Genomic DNA, 21,502 nt, shown 5'->3' on the forward strand with positions numbered 1-21,502 from the left:
CTTCAACAGAGCAGAGCCTAATCTCTACCACCCTGCTGCATTTTTTGTTATGTGATGTAACAAGTACCCCTATTTTATTTATTTTTTAATTTTCTAAAAAGATTTTAAAAGATCTTGGGCATCCAGTGGGAAGAATATTGATGTTCTTTAGCAAAGACTTTGCTAATAAATGTATTTATTTGACAGACACGAGCAGGCAGAGAGGCAGACAGAGAGAGGAGAAAGCAGGCTCCCTGCTGAGCACAGAGCCCGATGTGGGGCTCAATCCTAGGACCCTGGAATCATGACCTGAGCCAAAGGCAGAGGCTTTAACCCACTGAGCCACCCAGGCGCCCCAACAAGTACCCTTATTTTAAAGGTGAGTTTCAGTCAGGTCTTTGTTGCTTGTAATCAGAAACAATCTAATACAAAAGAGTTTTCAAAATGCTTTCATGGGGTGCCTGGCTGAGTTAGTCCGTAGAGCATACAACTCTTGATCTTGGGCTTGTGAGTATGAGCCCCATGCTGCATGTAGAGATTACTTAAAAATAAAAAATCTTTTTTAAAAAATGCTTATGCATATATTATTTTAATTGATACTGAATACCCACAAGATTTAGAACTTTTTTTTTAAAGATTTATTTATCTATTTGATAGGGAGAGATCACAAGTAGGCAGAGAGGCAGGCAGAGAGAGAGGAGGAAGCAGGCTCCCCACTGAGCAGAGAGCCTGATGTGGGGCTCAATCCCAGGGCTCTAGGCTCATGATCCAAGCTGAAGGCAGAGGCTTTAACCCACTGAGCCACCTAGGCGCCCCAGGATTTAGAACTTTAATTCTACTTTCTGTTCCTATTAAATAGGTACCATAAATATTCAATAAATAACAGATCAGTATAGCAAAGAAATGCTAATTATAAATACTAAATATAGAAACTTACTTTAGATCATAATCAGTGAAGTCTCAAATAACAGAATTTGAGAATTATTACCACCTTTCACAAAATGCCTAAATCTTCATCTAAAACCCTTCCTTTCTGTTGTTGTACAGAACATAACTGATAGATTTTTTTATACCTCAAACTAACAGAACAATTTTTAAAAACTTAATCCAACTATAACACATATGGAAAATAGCACTAAAAATATTTTAATTATACAATGGAACAATCCTATAAGACCACTGGTAGCATGAAAAAGCAAACTGATTTTTTAAAAATTCCTTTACAAATACTAGTTACTATTTCTAAGGGTTTTTTGCAGAACATAAGCTTTTTGAGATTTTCAAGAGACTTTGGAAATAACAACTCAAGCCCAGAAATTACCACAAAATAACAAAGCAGTTATATGGAATGAAAATTTCTTTAAAAACAAGGCAGCACAGAACAATACTTCCTGTCAAATTACAAGAGGTAAATTCCAATATGAATTCAAGCTTTGGTTTATTCTCTAAGACTCAGACTTGTAGTTTACATAACAAGTTGCAAGAATCATTAACATTTCAAAAACAATCTTAAAAGCGTACTTCTGATCTTTTACTGCCCATCAATTAAAATCAAAATTTTAGGAACTATTCTTTGAGTAAGAAATAAAATCAAATATCAGTGTGCCTACACATACAATAAGATTCTTCACAGAATATCCCTAGGACACACAAGTATCAAAGCACATATCCAAAATTGATTTGATTCACAAATCAACACACCAAACAAAACCTACAAAATTATAAGGTATGCTTACTTTTCCAAAATAAGGGAAGTTCATACTACCATTTGGAAGGATTTATTTGGTCAAGCACTGAATGTGTAATTGTAAATTTAAAAAGTAGGATTATGACTAATCTATGATAAGAAGATACCTCTCAGGGTCCCTGGTCAGCTCAGTTGGTTGTGTCTGCTTTTGGCTTAGGTCACGATCCTGGGGTCCTGGGATCAAGCCCTGCATCAGGCTCCCTACTCAGCGGGAAGCCTGCTTCTCTCCCTCTCCCTTTGCTGCTCCCCCTGCTTATGCACACATTCTCTCTCTCTCTCTCTCTCTCTCTCTCAAATAAACAAAGAAAATCTTAAAAAAAAAGATACCTTTCTTTAGACTCTAGATCTCTAGAGCTTCTCTCAAAGCTGAGCTACAAAAATAACATCAGAATAAATATAAAACCTATACAAATTGTCTCCTTAATTTTAAGAAGAGCTATGTGTTTCAATGGCCATTTTTTTTTTTAAAAACTGCATGTCTGCACTTGCTACAACTTTATAAGAGATATATCACTTACACTCTATCGATCTCTCACTCTATAGGCACACACAGAACATCCTTAAACATGGTAAGTACCCTGCATCTTTTGCACTGAATTAGCTTATAACTCTAATAGTAAGATAGTATTTATATGCTGAATGATTACTCTTTGATGGGAAACATCAAAACCTTGAGATTCTAAGTGTCTTGAATCTATACTGAAATTTATCTAACAAAAGAACTTCTGTAGAAAGATAATAAAATAGCTTTTAGGAAAACGGCAGAGATATGGCCACTTATTCCCAGTGTGTGGCACAATACCTTGCACATGGTATGGTAAGTATCAGTACAATAAATTAAAAATGTAAAAATAATGCATTATAGTCAACATTTTTACCCTTTTCCTCCTCCCTTTTCAACCCCTTTCAAAAGCAAACAAACAAACAAAATTACAGTGTGATTTGAACACAAGGTACTGCTTGGAAAGAGAAGAGAGTCCATAAAACCTAGACACAGCTCTTTCAATAGCTACCCAAGCCTTCAGGAGAAAGTCAAGGGCCTTATACACCTCCCTGGGATCTGGTTTCCTTTCCAGGTCTTGGCCATTTCCACTCTTCACACTATACTACTACAGCTATGCTTGGCTGACTTTAACTCCATAAAATAACTGTGCTAGGTTTCATTTCCCAATTTCCACATAAGCTGCCCCTTTGAGCTAGAACACCGTTCTTCTACCCTTTTTGCTCTCCAACCCTGTCCTTTAAAAAACTAAGATGATGGTGTTACCTCGAGAGGAAGTTTGCTCTGATCACTCCCCCAATCCTCTGTACCCTTTTTCTCACTGGCCAAAAATGTGGCTAATGTAGCAAAGAACTTCAGAGGAAAAAGAACAACTTACTGATGCTAACTACTAAAACACTCAATCTGTGACCCAAAGAGACATGAAAAAGATACATAGGTATCCATCGATGAACACAAGAAATGCAGTAGAGAAATGTAAGCTGTATTATAAAGTGATCCCTCATCCCTTTCCCACATGAACTCCTGTTCATATATCAGCAACATCAATCTTCGTTGGGAGAAAAATCTGACCTCAAGAAAATAAAAATCACAAGCAGAGATGCACAGTTCCTTAAAAAGCACATACGTGAGAACCAATAATTGTATGATAAATAATAATATTCAAATACATAGTAAAAATAAAAAGAGTCATACTGAAATTGCGAGAGCTATGGTGACTGCTGTGTGAGGTGATGGTGCAGGACAAGTGAGAAGAGGAGGAGGGCCATGAGGATTTCGTGCCTCACCCTGTGAATCACCATCCTGCTGCATCAGGCTCTGTTAGGAATAAAAGAGCAGGGCAGGGGGCTGGAGGTGGAGGGAAGCTTTGTCTTGTCTTCAGTTGTCTCATTATTTTTCCCCTTTCCCTGCCGCTCCACTGCAGCGCTGTAAAACATTAGGCAAGCCTCTTAAACACTCCCTGTCTGTTCCATTCCTCATCTGTAACATGGGGAGAAAAAAAAAAAAAAACTTATTGGCTCAGAAAGATTCTCTGAGAACATTGTAATACTGTCAGAAAACCGAAGTATAATGATGCTTCTGATTCTATAAGGTCAGTACTAGATGATCTCAGGAGACAAAAATCATTTTTATCTTTCTGTTTTGTTCAACTGAGGAACTGTAATCCATGGTCCACACATCCGCACCAGGCCCTCTATATACATTCAAAGAAGCACTTATAACCATGCAGAAGTGAATTGAAAGTAACCCGTTAGAAGGTAACCCACTGGAAACGTGTCCCCTAGTTTGTAATTCACACCGAAATTGGCATGCTATTTTGGATTGCTTCCTTAGAAGGTCTTACAAGTTACACTTTGTTCTTGCTCATTGCTTAAAATGATTTCAGGGATATTCTTGGGAATAAAAATGTTTAAGAAGCTGGATAACCACTGCCCAGGGACTGCATGTTACCTTGAAGCTTTTGGGCTCACACCACTTAGGACAAGTTAATTCGAGTTCATACAAGATTGCTCAGACCTCCCCTCAGCGTTTCTGCTTCAGTAACCTCAGATCTCTAAAAGTTCTCTTATGATGCTGCTCCTGGTGGTCAAGGTACTATACTCTGAGAGCCACGGATTTTCAAATAATGTATCCCTGCCATGGTCAACTTTCACTACCAGCTCTTTTTATTTAATAATTGGTAGATGCACCTTATATTGATTCCCTATCTTCCTCTTTTTTAAGATATTGGTAATTTCTAAATTCTTTGTGATCTGAAAGTCGGAGGAATGAGTAAGACTCTGAAAAAGCAGATTTTCTCTTTCTTTAGAATCCAAATTATTGTCATCCTATTTTATCACTGTGTCTCAAATTCCTCATCTGTGAAATAAGGACAGTAAGAGGGTTCAATCAGATGAAATAAGTAAAAGCCCCAGAAGGTACCAGGCTAAATTAGCAACTAGATAAAAGTTATCTACTATTCTTACTACAATTATCCCCACTCATTTTCTGTTATTTTTGAGGAAAACTCATTCATGTTTGCTACATGTTATGTATACATCACTGACTTATATAAAAAAACCTTCATCCATTTATGGCGAAATATTCCAAAGCTCCAATGGATTCAATAAACTGGGGAGCAAAGGGAGGCTATAATGTCAATGCCAGATTCTAATCCTATTTCTGCTGTTAAATTGCTACATGACTCTGGGCAAATGGAGTCTCAATCCCCACTTCTGAAAAAGCATACCTTGGATATGAAGATCAAATAAGATAGTACAAGAGAAATTTTTCTTTTAAGTACTACAGTATTCCTGTCATGAGGAAGATACCTCTATCTGGGAACAGTTTACAAGATACTAACTAAAGAGGTAAATGGCCATGGTCTCTTACATTCTTAAATAACAGCACAGTGATCAGAATCACCACATAAGCTATTTGCTGAATATTCTCCAATATCACCAAGTCATAACTATTTTTAAAATATTTATACACTGGAATATATCATATTTCAAATATTCCTGCAAAGCGAAGCAAAGAGAAAAGTAGATACAAAACTATTCTCAGGCATTTACTAGCAGCTGCTAAAATCCTCGCTTTGTGGCTTTAGCATCATTTTTATTTTGATACAGAAATGTTTTATTGGCCCTAGGCTTTTGTTTAGTGTAAACACAATGTACACACACGTGTATGAATAACGGTAACCAACTGATTTTCATTGCTAGTTTCTCTAATACTCTAAGACAAATCCAATGTTCTTATCAAATTGCATACTACAGTTCATAAGCTTTTAAATCTTAATTTATTGAAAAGAGAAAGATGGGGGATTATAACATTGCCTTTGTACATTTCAACTAAATTACCAAACAAAAAGCCACATATTTTTGTTATCAATGCTTAATAACATGGAGAGGTACAATGCATATTTCTGATGACATTCTTTACAGAATGTCTCCTAATGAAATATAGTAAATATAGTAAAACTCATTTTTTAAAGGAATAAGCTCCTAAAAAGCAGTGTATAAGCATTTTCAAATAAAATCCCATTAACACTGCAGCAATACTCTCCATTATAAAGAAATCCAGTTATGAAGTCTCTTATAAAGTTTATCTTAATGACACTATCTAATTGACTAATGTGTAAGTTTCCATTTTCATTTATTTAAGCTTTCTGAATGTAGGGGGTATTTATATCCTACAAGACATTACAGACTTTAAAATATCTAAATGCAATTTAAAATATGTAAATGCTGTTGATTTTTTTTAAAAGCCATAGAGAAATTATTTTTTATCAATTATAATTGATAAATTTTAAGAAACTAGTTTCAAAATATAGGTAATGTGAAACAAGGGACAGCAAAGATAGAACACCATTCTGTATATGGGTTTCTTAAATTTGAGGTTAAAATCAAAAGATAGATAAAATGTGAGAACCACATCTTTCTTTTTATCTGTTTATCATCATAATATTTAAATACCAACTACTTTAAATATATTTTTTTCACTGTGTTCCCAAAAAACATACTAGATCTAGTTCCATAGGCCTAATACACGTACATCCTTGCAGGTATAGCTTTTTAGCAATATGGGAGAAAGTAAAATCCTACTGATCTTAAAGAGTAACTTGATGAGGGAGCAGGAGGCTGGTTGAGGACAAAGCAAAAGCTGGCGCCTTGCACCCCCTCTTCACCCGCTCCCCTCCATATGTGTAGCATTCCTCAGGCACCCCTGACTGCCCAAAACGATAAATAGTTAACTTGCAGAGATCACAGTCCTGCAAGGCAGGAGTCTCCCTTGGTTTGCAAATGTCCTTGAGATTTACAACAAAGAAGTTACCTTATCAATTTCCCAATTTCCAAAGACACAGAACACAGTTCCTCAATCCCTAAGGTCACCCTCCCCTCCATAAAAAACCGAAGGAGGCAGAGGTAGAAGGAAAAGTAAATAAAGTTAAATTTCTTCTAAACCTAAATCTCATTAACAGGGATGCTTGATAGCAGGAATGTAACATTCCACCAGGAGACTCCCAATTGTCTTTACTTGATAGCAACTAAGCCTTCAATATCCTGATAGTATTCTTTGCCCCAATAGCCCTTCTGAACACCCCTTTGTCCTCACCTACCCAACTCCTGTGTATATAACCAGCCACTCCTCACAACCCGGGGCAGCAGCTCTTCCTGCCCACGGGTCCTGTCCCCGTGCTTTAATAAACCACCATTTTGCACCAAAGATGTCTTAAGAATTCTTTCCTTAGTCGTCAGCTCCGAACCTCACCCCACCGAACCTGACTTAGGTTCTGGAACTTCATCAACTTACATGCAATAGGAAATAAATGAATTCATGTTAGAGGCCTTATGAAGGTTGTTCTCAAAGTTTTCAGTTAGTCTCACTGACAACCATATTGCATTAGGAAACACTCTAAAGTGAGTCACTTATGCTTCCATTTACTGTAGCTGATGAACTCAGTCACAGGAGATGGCTTTTCGGCCACCCAGAACATTACACCAATTTGTTAGACGTTCACAGATAAAAAATCTTCAGTTGGTACAAGTGTATCTCACTGGTTTACAAAACTATGTGTAGAAAGAATAGTCTTGGCGCCTGAGTCAGAAATCACTAAATAACATCACTCTGCAGACTCCATGGCACACAGGAACCCCTTGAATATTTCTGTTAAATGGACAAAAATGTGCTTCCAATGACTACAACCGTTTGAAAGGAAACTATATGAAACACTATATGAAAAAAATACTTACAATGGTATTCTAAAAGTATCTTTAAATGAGATATTTGTAAAGCACTTGGAAATGCCTGTCCCATAGGAAGTTCTATATGTATCTGTCATTACTCTTATCCTATAATCTTAGTTTGGTTCACAATAATCTTCATAGCTCCCTTAGTATTAGCCATCACCACCACTGATAAAAGGAACTCAGACACATGCACAACACTAGTGAGGCTGCAGTTCCATTACCTTTATATGTGGAAGAAAGAGTATCTAGGATAACCACCATCGTTTTATAATGAAGGTTAATTCAGTCAGCTTCACATACAAAGTAAATTCAGCCTTATAATTTATCCTACCAACAAATTTATCCCTTATAAGCCAATATGTCTTCTACCCACTGTATTTATATAATTCAGAACTCCACATAATATTCATGTTCACTTGTATCTAAGAAATTCACTTAAAAAGAAAACATTCAACTCCCAATTGATAATTGACCTGCGAAGTTTCCCTTCACACTAAAGTAAACTGTAATATAGGAGACTGCTAAAACATGTTTGGGATTTACTCTCTTACACTTTGATTGGTGACCACAACAGAGATGAAGACTGAGGCAGTTTGAAAATTCTGTGAGGATTAAATCAGACTATATTCTTCATGTTCTCTAAGGAAGTAAACTTTAGGCTGTGCGAAGTACCCTCAACTTCCAGGGGCCAAGAACAACAACTGCTGCAATGAAAGAGCAGAGTAGTTAGGGTTAAGGAGGTGGTTGCCTTCTACAATGAAACTAGCTTGAATTATCTATTTGTTGACATTATTAAAGTCAACTCTATTTCTTTGACTTAGGCAGTGGAGCGTTTGATAAGATACAAAGATTTTTAAAATAAGATGTCATTTTAAATTAAACGCACCAGGGATATTCTCCATTTCAAGGGAATCCAGTTATGAAGTCTCTGATAAAAGATTACCTGAATAATGATCTCATAATTTACAAAATCATAATTCAAAGTGAATTATGGTTTAATAGGGAAAGGGTCTAATTTATACCGCACATAAGTGATTAAGATATACCATAAATGCTAATATAAAGTAACTTAAAATTGATACAATCACAACTGCATTAAGGGGTTTGGCTACGTAACCATGTTGTTTAACTGAAGTGAACCACAAAAGCAAAATCGAACACTTCATACACATTTCAGGGGATGTTCATAGCAAAGAGCCATTTAAATAAAACTGTGGGGAACAAGCAACAGAGATGAGTTGTAGCTGTAATAGAAGATGCTTTTACTTCTCACTGCAAACAACTGATTAACTGCTAAAAAGTAACAGAGGTTTTTTTTAACTATAAGTAGCAGATTTTTTTTCCCCCGCAGTAACAAACTAAATCAATTACTGTCCAAAAATGAATGGTTGCAGTAGAGTAATAGGGTATAGAGGAAATTTAAAATGCATTTCATCAGTGGAGACAGGTAAATTAGCTTCCTGTACACTACAATAGTTAAAGAATCTTTATCTTAATTTTAATTACTCATATAAAATCTACATTAGGATTTCATTTCTTCCTTTGTGGTTAATTCCGCATCGTTTCACACGGTTTTAGTATTTTCACAAGGAAATCCCTAATTTACTGAAATAGTCTTCTAATATAAAAACTAAGCCAAAGTATGTAACTTTTGAAGTAGTAGGGGAAAAAATTTCCTTTTTTGAATAAAAATGAAACAGAATCTCTAAATGTAAACAAAAAAGACAAAAGTATTAAGCTAATTTAAAATGTCATTAGAAATATAAATGGAAAATTATCTTTTATAAAAATATTTTACAGCAGAAAAGAATTATAGGGGAAGGCATACAGATTCTCCTTTTTGAAGGTTTTGCTTTAAAACCTATTTCTGAGTAAGATGGAAATAATTCCAAATAAATTCCTTTTATTTTCACTTTAATTAGGTTGGCAGAATTATTAGAAATACTGAAGGACAACAGATAAGGAGGGGAAAAAAAAGTGAAGAATCTCTCCCCACCCCACAACTAAAATAATATTCACAAAATAGAAGTATTATTTTTGTCATTTTCTTCCATTTCATTAGTGTTTAAAATTGTGGGTAGTCACTGATGCAACGAAATGATTAAAGCATATTAACAGTGTAACTTCATACTATCCCAAGTGATATAGATTCTTATAATATTAACTTTAAAATGCATACAAAATAATCATAGATAAAATGCTGTATTATACTGCTCTACACAGTACAATAGCCTAATTTTGTCTCAATAAACAGGATATGTATATAGCCTAAGTGGGTCAGGACAGAGCAATAATCAGATCCCTGTAACAAATGATTGGGATAAAAAATATATATACATTATTATACAATAATCAGATCATCCCAGGAAATGATTTGGAGAAAAAAAAATTTTATATATATATAGTAAAATATATGTTTTTAAATATTTTTATGTATTTTATATATATATACAACGGATTTGAAATGTGGATGTGAAGCAATCTGACAGTTAAAAGTTACTAAAGGGAAGAAATAATCATGTCTGCAATTCAGGCATTACTAGATATATGTATTACCTCAACAATATCCGAGTTGGTTCTGCTTTCATGAGGTTCATTATACTCTGTATACTTGAGAAGAACTTTGTCCATGTCAGTGCTGGCATACTGAAACATTTTGTTAGAGCTGTTGAAAATGATGAATGCTATTTCACAGTCACAGAGCACACTAAGTTCATAGGCTTTCTTCATTAATCCAAACTTTCTCTTTGTAAAAGTAACCTAGACGATCAAAGAAAAAAAAGGTATATTTTTAGTAAAAGCATTAGCAGTACTTGAATACAGGCTACCTAAAGATGAGGCCTCTTTTAATCCTGAGTCAGATTCCACAGCTGAAAAAGGTTGGTAGCCTCACGTTCCACATGAGCCTCTTACTCCCCCATCTGCCGCAAGACTAGTGTTCCACGTTTAACTTCTAATTCCTCAGAAAGCACTCTCCTGAGGAAGTTTTCCTTTATCCCTGCTGCAGAACGCAAAAAACAAGAGGACACAGTTGACCACTGGGCCCTTATCATCCAGTGTAAAATTCACAGTCTAGGGTCAACAAATTCCCCAGTGTCCTCAAATTTTTCTTTGAATATTCTTCCAGTTTCCAACTGAAACCTGTCACCTGAAGTCCTCTCAAACAGAGACCAATATTTGTTGGTCTATTTTAAATATTACATCTACTATGCTCAAGAGCGGGAAAGATAAATAAGTCCTTTTTGCTCCGTATTCTATCTTACAAGTTATTTTTCCTTCCTTCCCCTTCAAAAGCCCCAGGTATTTTGAAGCTCACACCATGAAACTTAAACCACTCAATAACTGTCCTCTTGAAGGGCACCATGTGACCCCCTCATGTACTGATATCTTTCACCTGGTACTTCCCTTTCCAGCCCTACTTGTATAACTGGTGATTTCAGTATCCCAGTTTAAAAAAAAAAATCGTTGCAAAAACATCCCCAACCTCCAAATGATCCACATCCACCCTATGTTAAACACCCACTCCTACTGTCACACCTTTAACTCTGCCACCACCAATAATCACATTGATGAGGGAGCATGAGGCTGGCTGAAGACAAAGCAAAAGCTGGTGCCTTGCACCCCCCTCTCCATCTGCTCCCGCTCAGTATATGTGTAGCATCCCTCAGGCAGCCCTGACTGCATGAACAATAAGCAAATGGTTAATTTGCAGAGCTCACAATCCTGCTAGACAGGAGTCTCCCTTGGCTTACAAATGTCCTAAATCTCACTAACAAAGACGATTGAGAGCAGGATTGTGACACCCCACCAAAAAGTCTCCCAACTATCTTAATGTTAATGGCTGGTCTAAAGACAACATTGATCAAGTCGCCAGGGCAAGGCCTCAGGTAGGCCTGGGACATCCTGGCACCTTATAGGCCCTCCTTAGCATATGAAAACTCCATTGAAACCTTCCTCCCCCTCACCTTCCCCCAACCACAGGCTATATAACCTGCCATCCCCACAACCCAGGGCAGCAGCTCTTCCTGCCCACAGGTCCTGTCCTTGTGCTTTAATAAACCACCATTCTGCACCAAAGATGTCTCAAGAATTCTTTCTTGGTCATCGGCACCAGACCTCAGCCCACCGAACCTCATCTAGGTTCTAGAACTTCATCAACATCACCTCCAAAATCTCAATTTCTTGTATTCCACTTTGCCTCCTATCTAGCTCTCCTGCTTTGTATCCTCTCTCCAGAAATTCTTTAACCTGCATCCAGTCCTGCAGTCCCCTTACCTCACCCCTTTGTTACAGTCTATTCTCAGGTCCTTTCTTCCCTCACTGAGATGCATGTGCCCTTCAAATGACTATGCTCGTATCCTTTGGATAACCAAGTGATATTTTTAAAACATACATCCAATTATTTAAGTAGAAGTTTAGAGCTTTTTTTCTGCACTGGAAGTAATATCCAAACTCATTAAGTAAACAAAATAAATTATCTGGCTTCAAACTATCTCTCTGAAGTTATTTCCCATCACTCTCCTTTACATCCAGTAAGCCTCATTCATGTGTTTGTGTGTGTGCTTATGTGCATGTGTGTGTGTCTTCCTTAACCACCAGCTACTTTCCTCCCTGGGAACTTTTCTATTTTCCCTCCTTGTGGAACACTCTTAACACTACATGTGTCTAATGGTTGCTTTCCTCACCTTGTGAAAGTAAATCTATTATTAATTAATCTTTAAAAAAAATCCTTACAATATAAATACACAAATATATATTTTATATAAGTGCATATATATATGGAAATAGTGTTTTATACTTGCCTCCCTACTTTCCCCTGAACCAAAATAAACCCCTTAACCAGTGTTTTTCACTTAGTATTTTTCATTCCACATTTTTATGCAAGATCATATAACCATATTCATATATACATGTATACATAATAAGGGATTTTGTCAGCATTTGATAAAACAGGGACTCTATCAATACTCTTTATTTTGTTTTAGTCATTCAACCACACCTTGTGGATATGCCTCTATGTCAAATGGTATACTAATGGACTCTTTCATAATTTTTTCATATAAATGTTACAACTGTTTTGTTCGTATGATAGATGTAAAATAAAAATCTCATTTCTTTAATATGCATTTCCTAACTAGTAATTGTTAGATATATTTTTCTTATATTTGTTGTCATTTGGGATTTGCTTTCTCTATATTGCCCATCTTTTGGCCATTTCATACTTTGTGATTTTTTTTTTTTTTTTTTTTTACTTATCTAAGTAAAAGCTCCTTAGCTATAATAACTAACTAACTTGCACCCCCCTCTCCATCCAATCTTTATTATTGGAAGCACAATGAGCTCATTCATTTTATTCAGAGTTTTATCTTTTTTTTTAAATTTTTTATTTTTTATAAACATATATTTTTATCCCCAGGGGTACAGGTCTGTGAATCACCAGGTTTACACACTTCACAGCACTCACCAAAGCACATACCCTCCCCAATGTCCATAATCCCACCCCCTTCTCCCAAGCCCCCTCCGCCCAGCAACCCTCAGTTTGTTTTGTGAGATTAAGACTCACTTATGGTTTGTCTCCCTCCCAATCCCATCTTGTTTCATTTATTCTTCTCCTACCCACTTAAGCCTCCATGTTGCATCACCACTTCCTCATATCAGGGAGATCATATGATAGTTGTCTTTCTCTGCTTGACTTATTTCGCTAAGCATGATACGCTCTAGTTCCATCCATGTTGTTGCAAATGGCAAGATTTCATTTCTTTTGATGGCTGCATAGTATTCCATTGTGTTTATATACCACATCTTCTTGATCCATTCATCTGTTGATGGACATCTAGGTTCTTTCCATAGTTTGGCTATTGTGGACATTGCTGCTATAAACATTCGGGTGCATGTGCCCCTTTGGATCACTACATTTGTATCTTTAGGGTAAATACCCAATAGTGCAATTGCTGGGTCATAGGGCAGTTCTATTTTCAACATTTTGAGGAACCTCCATGCTGTTTTCCAGAGTGGCTGCACCAGCTTGCATTCCCACCAACAGTGTAGGAGGGTTTCCCCTTTCTCCGCATCCTCGCCAGCATCTGTCATTTCCTGACTTGTTGATTTTAGCCATTCTGACTGGTGTGAGGTGATATCTCATTGTGGTTTTGATTTGTATTTCCCTGATGCCGAGTGATATGGAGCACTTTTTCATGTGTCTGTTGGCCATCTGGATGTCTTCTTTGCAGAAATGTCTGTTCATGTCCTCTGCCCATTTCTTGATTGGATTATTTGTTCTTTGGGTGTTGAGTTTGCTAAGTTCTTTATAGATTCTGGACACTAGTCCTTTATCTGATATGTCGTTTGCAAATATCTTCTCCCATTCTGTCAGTTGTCTTTTGATTTTGTTAACTGTTTCCTTTGCTGTGCAAAAGCTTTTGATCTTGATGAAATCCCAATAGTTCATTTTTTCCCTTGCTTCCCTTGCCTTTTGCGTTGTTCCTAAGAAGATGTTGCTGCGGCAGAGGTCAAAGAGGTTGCTGCCCGTGTTCTCCTCAAGGATTTTGATGGATTCCTTTCGCACATTGAGGTCCTTCATCCATTTTGAGTCTATTTTTGTGTGTGGTGTAAGGAAATGGTCCACTTTCATTTTTCTGCATGTGGCTGTCCAATTTTCCCAGCACCATAAGATACCTAGGAATAAACCTAACCAAAGAGACACAGAATCTATACTCAGAAAACTATAAAGTACTCATGAAAGAAATTGAGGAAGACACAAAGAAATGGAAAAATGTTCCATGCTCCTGGATTGGAAGAATAAATATTGTGAAAATGTCTATGCTACCTAAAGCAATCTACAGATTTAATGCAATTCCTATCAAAGTACCATCCATCTTTTTCAAAGAAATGGAACAAATAATGCTAAAATTTATATGGAACCAGAAAAGACCTCGAATAGCCAAAGGGATATTGAAAAAGAAAGCCAAAGTTGGTGGCATCACAATTCCGGACTTCAAGCTCTATTACAAAGCTGTCATCATCAAGACAGCATGGTACTGGCACAAAAACAGACACATAGATCAATGGAACAGAATAGAGAGCCCAGAAATAGACCCTCAAATCTATGGTCAACTAATCTTCGACAAAGCAGGAAAGAATGTCCAATGGAAAAAAGACAGCCTCTTGCTGTTTGCATCCTGTGGCAGTGTTGAATTCTTGGGTAAGGGGATCCGTGGGTCTTTCAACTACAGGTCTAAAAGAGCTTTCCCAGTAATTAGAAAAATGTGTACAAGAACACACTTATATTTCAAGGATGACCCCAAAGACATAACATTGAAAACTAGAAATATTAATATTTCGCTTTCAACTTTCATAAATAAAGTCTTTTTTCATTTTATCTATAGCATTTAGTCTAAAACACTGGTTTACTGCTAGCAGCTTATATGAAATTAGTAACATAAAATTAACTTTATATTCCACATTTTTCATTTATCTTCAACCAAACTCCCCAACTGTTAACATTTTACCATGACTGCCTTCCCTAAATAAAAGACACACACACACACACACACTTTTTTTCCTGACTCCTTTGGACAAACTAAAGTAGAAGTTATACGGTCCCTTTGCCCCTAAATATTTTCTTAAAAACAAAGAAAAACACAATTATCAAAATCAGAAAACAAGGATATAGCACTATAATCTACAAACCTTATTCAAATTTCTCAATTATTCCCAATTTCCTTTTTCCCCCTGCTAGTGCAGGATCCAATCCAGAATTAGCTGTTGCTTTCTGAAAACTGCAACCTCTTTAATCTGAAATATTTCCTCAGTCTTTGTCTTTCAGGACCTTCGTACTTGTGCAGAATACAGGCTATATTTATATTGTCATATATCTCTCAATTTGACTTTGTCTAATGTTTCTTTCTGATTACCTTTAGACTATGTTTTTGGCAGGAACAACTTAGAAGTGATGTTCTGTCCACAATCTCTCTCATGAAAATCCACATGACATCTATTTGTCCCAACTGGTAGTGTTAACTTGGTTAAGATAGAGTCTGTCAAGATTTTTCCCTTATAAAGTTACTATTTTCCCCCTTGTAATTAGTAAGTATTTGATAAAATTTCTATGTAAATATCATATTTATCAAAGTTTAACTGATCCATTAATCCATTCATGATTCTTGCCTAAAAATTACTATGGTGGTTGTCAAATAGGGATTTTCTAATTTCATAATACATTATATCTACATTTACTACTAATTGCATTTTATAAGACAGTTTGCTTTTCCTCCATGTATGCATTTACTCATTCATGTCCATATCAACTTATAGGCTACCTTATTCAATGCATTATAATCATTACCTTTTTTCTTTTGATGTTTAAATTGTTTTTGATTTTACCAATGAGAGATCCACTATGCTATCTTCTGTGTCCATCTGACATGTTCCCAATATTCTCTGAACTTGCAGGCACAGTGAGATGCTCCAAGGAATTATATGTAAGCTGGACCTCTCTAATCTACCTCCCTTTTCAAACACCTTCTCCCTAACCCCCTGAACAATCTTATCTCATTTCCATTCACTTAGTTATCTCCTGCTATCCTTCAGTAATCTTTTTAAGATTTCACTTGAATCTAGTCTTCTGTGGTCACTGTGTAATTTAACCTTTGTTTTGATATAATGTTATCTTTTTATTTTTCTTTATGCAATTTAATCACTTTGTTTCATCTATACCTTTGGAAAAAATCGAAATCTATTCTTAGTATTTCCAAATTCTGAATAATGATTTTTTTCATCGGTCACATTTCTAAACACTTATTTATGGAGAATGGTTTCAGCTTGGAGTTATCATTTTACAGGTTTTTTTCCACTTTTCCATTGTTTGGGGACAACAACTTCATCACCTGAACAGCTATAAATCATCTGTTTTCTTCTTTATAGTAGATTGTATACATGAAAATTACTGGCCTCAATGAATTGCAATGGAAAGTACTGGCAGTGGGAGGATGGATCATTCAGTATGGTCTCTTTAATGGAAGCTTTTTTTTAAGGGAGCAGCAGGAGGGAGAGGAGTTCTGATAACATTCAATATCTTTTTTTGTACTTTTTAAAAAAATTTATCTTGAAGGATTTCATTATCTCTTCCCTTCTTTTCCATTCAAAAAACATTTTCCAAATGATTACCTCTGTCTTCCTTTATAAAAGCCCCCAAACAGTTACCCTCCCAAGACCACTTCCTTAAATATCACATAAATTTTAAGTCCTTTACCGCTGGTCTGTTTGACCTACAAGTAGTATTTTTCAGAATTTTTGTACTTATTAGAATAGACTTCCCTTTTTTAGTAATGATTTCAAATCAACTTTAGATATTCACAAAGTCTCTTCTCCCTTCCACACTGTTTTTCCTTAAGTATGCTTGCTCATGTGAAAGACCTGCAGAAGTTAAAGAAAAAATAGCACACTGTAAGTTGGTAATATTTCCCTAAAGCTAAAACAAATTTGGACATCATTTGCTTTCTAGTTGCACCAAAGTTGTAGGTTTCATACAATTGTATTTGTTCTTCATGCTTTTCTGTGTGGATTATTTTTGGAAATTATGTTGAGTGAATCAGGATTTATGCAGCCCTCATTACCTTGATTACTAAGAATTCCCCCCATCCTTTCTTATCCTCTCTCACTTTTGGTCTCTCTTTTGCACTTAAGAGTACCTTTTAATATTTCTTGCAGGGCTGGTTTAGGGGGGTCATGAATCTTCACTTTTGTCTGGGAAACTCTTCCCACTTAAAGGTAAAATGATATCTTGAATGATAATCTTTTTCTTTTAAAATTTTATTTATTTGACAGACAGAGATCACAAGGAGGCAGAGAGGCAGACAGAGCAAGAGAGGAGGAAGCAGGCTCCCTGCTGAGCAGAGAGCCCAATGCAAGACTCAATCCCAGGACCCTGAGATCATGACCAGAGCCGAAGGCAGAGGCTTAACCCCCTGAGCCACCCAGGTGCCCTTGAATGATAGTCTTGATGGATAGAGTATTCTTGGCTGTAGATTCTTCCCCTTCAGTATTTTGAATACATCATGAAATGGGTTTATAAATTACATCAAACACATTAGATATTTTATTCTAACTATTGTCAAATTTTAATAATCCTTAAAGTATCACTATTTCAGTGATATGTAGCCAAAATAAACACAAATTTTAAATCATTTTACTGCTGTACTACCATCACTATAAAGAAAAACAAAATAGGACTAAAAGCCTAACCTAAAAAACACTCATTACCTTTATAAATTGAGACAAATTTGTTTTACCCTAAATAGTTTTCTGGATTTTGTTATCAAATCTGGGACTCATATAATTCTCTGAATTTAACAAGGGTGGCACACCATATCTCAAAGACCATCTATATTTAAGATCCCAAGTGCCTGCAAAGATTCTTACATGCTATGTATTTCGGTCTATCTTTACTGTTGAATTTTTTTTTTAATTTAACAGTCCTAAATATTACTCCGTGTTCATCAGTATAAGTATACTCTCAATCCCCTTCATCTATTTCCTACCCACCTCACCTGCCTCCTGGCATCCACCAGTTTGTTCTCTGTATTTGTCTATTTTGTCTCTTATTCATTTGTTTTGTTTTTCAAATTCCACATATGAGTGAAATCATATAGTATTTATGTTTCTGTCTGCCTTATTTCACTTAGCATTTTTCCCTTTAGGTCCATCTACATTCTTTTTTATGGCTGAATAATATTCCACTGCATGTATGTATGTGTGTATATATATACTATATATAATTTTTTAAATATCTTCTTTATCTTTATCTCAATATCTTCTTTATCTTTACCTTCTTTATCCACTCTTCAGTCAATGGACACTTGATTTGCTTCCTTATCTTGGCTACTATAAATAATGCTGCAATAAACATAGGGATATATAAATTTTTTTTGTGAATTAGTGGTTTTGTTTTCCTTGGGCAAATTATCCAGCAGTGTGATTCCTGGATCATAAAGTAGTTCATTTTTAATTTTTTGAGAAGTTTCCACACTATTTTCCATAGTGGCTGCACCAATCTGCATTCCCACCAACAGTGCACAAGGGTTCCTTTTTCTTCACATCCTCACTAACACTTGTTATTTCTTGTCTCTTTGATTCTAGCCATTCTGACAGATTATTAAGGTGATCTCTCATTGTGGTTTTGATTTGCATTATCCTGATAATTAGCGATGTTGTTCATGTGTCTGCTGGCCATCTGGAGGTCTTCTTTGGAAAAATGTCTATTCAGGTCCTTTGCCTCATGTTCTGATCAGATTGTTTGGTTTTTTATAGTATAGATCTAAGTCCTTTATATATTTTGGATATGAACCCCCTGTTGGATATATCATTTAGAAATATATTCATTTTTAAGTATATGAATATTTATTTAAATATTTATTTGTAAATAAATGGGAGAAGTCCCATTCAGTGGGTTGCCTTGTTTTGTTCATAGTTTCCTTTGCTATGCAAAAGCTTTTTATTCTGATACAGTCCCAATTGTTTATTTTTACTTTTGTTTCCCTTCCCTTAGGAGACATCTAGAAAACTGTTTCTACAATTGATTTCAAAGAAATTAGTGCCTGTGTTTTCTTTTAGGAATTTTATGGTTTTGAGTCTCACATTTAGATCTTTAATCCATTTAAATTTTGTGTATGTTTTCAGACAGTGGCCCAGCCTTATTCTTTTGCATGTAGCTGTCCAGTTTTCCCAGCACCATCTGTTGAAGAGACTGTCTTCTCCCCATCGTTGATTCTTGCCTCTCTTATTGCACATTGACCATATAAGCATGGGTTTCTTTCTGGACTCTCTATTCTGTTCCATTATCTATACGTCTATTTTAGTGCCAATAGCACAGTTTTTTATTACCACAGCTTTGCAGTATATCTTGAAATCTGGAATATCTGGATATTCCAGATTTGGATATCTCCAGCTTTGCTGTTTTTTCTCAAGACTGCTTAGGCTATTTGGAGAATTTTGTGGCTCCATACAAATTACAAGATTATTTGTTCTGGTCTGTGAAAAATGTTGGTATTTTGAAAAGGATTGCATTAAATCTCTAGATTACTTTTGGTAGTATGAACATTTGAAAAATTTTTGTTCTTCCAATCCATAAACAAGAAGTATCTTTACATTTGTTTGGGTAACTTTTAAATTTCTTTCATCAGTGTTTTATGGTTTTCAAAGTAGAAGTCTTTCCCTTCCTTGGTTGAATTTATTCCTAAGTATTTTATTATTTTTGGTGTAATTTAAAGTGTGACTGTATTCTAGTAGTTTCTACTACTTCATTATTGTGTATACAAATATAACAGGTTTCTGTATATTAATCTTGTATCCTAGGACTGACTGAATTTATCAGTTCTTGGAGTTTCTTTAGTGGAGTCTTTAGGGTTTTTTACATACAGTACACCATGCCATCTGCAAAGAGTGACAGCTTTACCTCTTCCTTACCAATTTAGATGTCTTTTTGAATAAAAGTAGTGAGAATGGACATTCCTGTCTTATTCCTGGTCTTAGAGGAAAAACTCTGGTTTTCACCATTGAGTAAGAGGTTAGGTATGAGTTTTTCATATACTGCTTTTATTATGTTGAGGTATGATCCCTCTAGACCTAGTTCGTTGAATGTTTGTATCATGAATGGATGTTGTACTTTGCCAAATGCTTTTTCTGCATCTATTGAGATAATCAGATGGTTTCCACCATTCTCTTATTAATGTGGTATGTCACAGTAATTGATTTGTGAATAATGACCCATACAAACCCCTCTTGCATCCCTGAAATAAATCTCACTTCATCATGGTAAATGATTTTTTAAAATGTATTGTTGGATTCAGTTTGCTAATATCTTCTTGTTGAGGAATTTTTGCATCGATGTTCATTCAGAGATATTGGCCTGTTATTTTTCTTTCTTTGTAGTGCCTTTATTTTGTTTTGGTTATCAGGGTAATGTCGACTTCATAGCATGAATTTGGAAGCCTTCTCTCCCCTTCTAGTTTTAAAAAATACTCTGAAAATGATAAGTATTAACTCTTTAAATCTTTTGTAGAATTCACCTGTGAAGCCATCTGATCCTGTGTTTTTATTTGTCAAGAGTTTCTGATTACTGATTTAATTTCATTGCTAATAATCATTCTGTTCAGTTTTTGTTTTTGTTTTTCTTCCTGTTCCAGTTTGGGTAGGTTGTATGTTTCTAGAAATTTAATTATTTCTTACGGGTTGTCCAATTTTGTTGGCATACCATTTTTCACAATATTCTCTTATAATCTTTTACATTTTTGAGGTGTCAGTTGTTATTTCTCTTCCTTTATTTATGATTTCATTTATTTGATTATTCTTTTTTCTTCATGAGTCTGGCTAAAGGGTTATCAATTTTGTTGCTCTCTTCAAAGAGCTAGCTATTAGTTTCATTAATCTTTCTTGGTTGTTGTTGTTGTTGCTTTTTGAAGTCTCTATTTTATTTCTTTTTGTGCTAGATTATTTCCTTCCTTCTACTGGCTTTGTTCTTTTATTTTCCCCCTACCTCTTTTAGGGGTAAGGCTAGGTTGTTTATTTGGCATTTTTCTTGTTTCTTCAGGTAGTCCTGCACTGCTACAAACTTCCCTCTCAGAACAGCTTTCGCTGAATCCTAAAGATTTTGGACCATTGTGCTTTCATTTTCATTTATTTCCATGTATTTTTTCATTTCCTCTTTGATTTCCTGGTTGACCCAGCATGTTATTTACCCTCCATGTTATGTGTGTAAACAAACTGAGCAATCTGAACATCAACAACTCTTTTAGATCCCCCACTACTGAGGTCGCAGAGTAATTTCTGCTCTCCAAATTGGACACAGATGTGCAGATACAGAAAATCATAAAATACCAGAGCCACAGCAGAAACTATCACAAAAAGAAATACCAAGGTAAAAAAAACCTAAACTGTAATTGAGGAATTCCTGAAGTCTCAGAGAAGACAAATATAAAAGTTAAAAACTCCTGGGGGGGGGAGGGTTTGGGCTTTGGGGTGCATGTATACACTTTTTTGAGTTTTATG

General features: G+C 35.6%; 2 protein-coding genes across 2 annotated transcripts in view; both read right to left on the reverse strand.

The window, feature by feature from the left end:
• The window catches only part of MCTP2 (multiple C2 and transmembrane domain containing 2), a 646,489-nt gene that overhangs the window by 384,995 nt on the left and 239,992 nt on the right, over positions 1 to 21,502 (reverse strand).
• Positions 1 to 21,502, reverse strand: part of LOC309867506 (myocyte-specific enhancer factor 2A-like) — a gene marked incomplete at its 5' end in the record, with an annotated part of 98,664 nt that overhangs the window by 52,255 nt on the left and 24,907 nt on the right. Inside the window, 1 exon segment of the mRNA XM_082736423.1 lies at positions 10,016 to 10,219. Within this exon segment, the coding sequence (XP_082592549.1) occupies positions 10,016 to 10,219 (204 nt within the window).

Source organism: Mustela nivalis (assembly GCF_964662115.1).
Source record: "Mustela nivalis genome assembly, chromosome: 6".
Lineage (NCBI taxonomy): Eukaryota > Metazoa > Chordata > Mammalia > Carnivora > Mustelidae > Mustela > Mustela nivalis.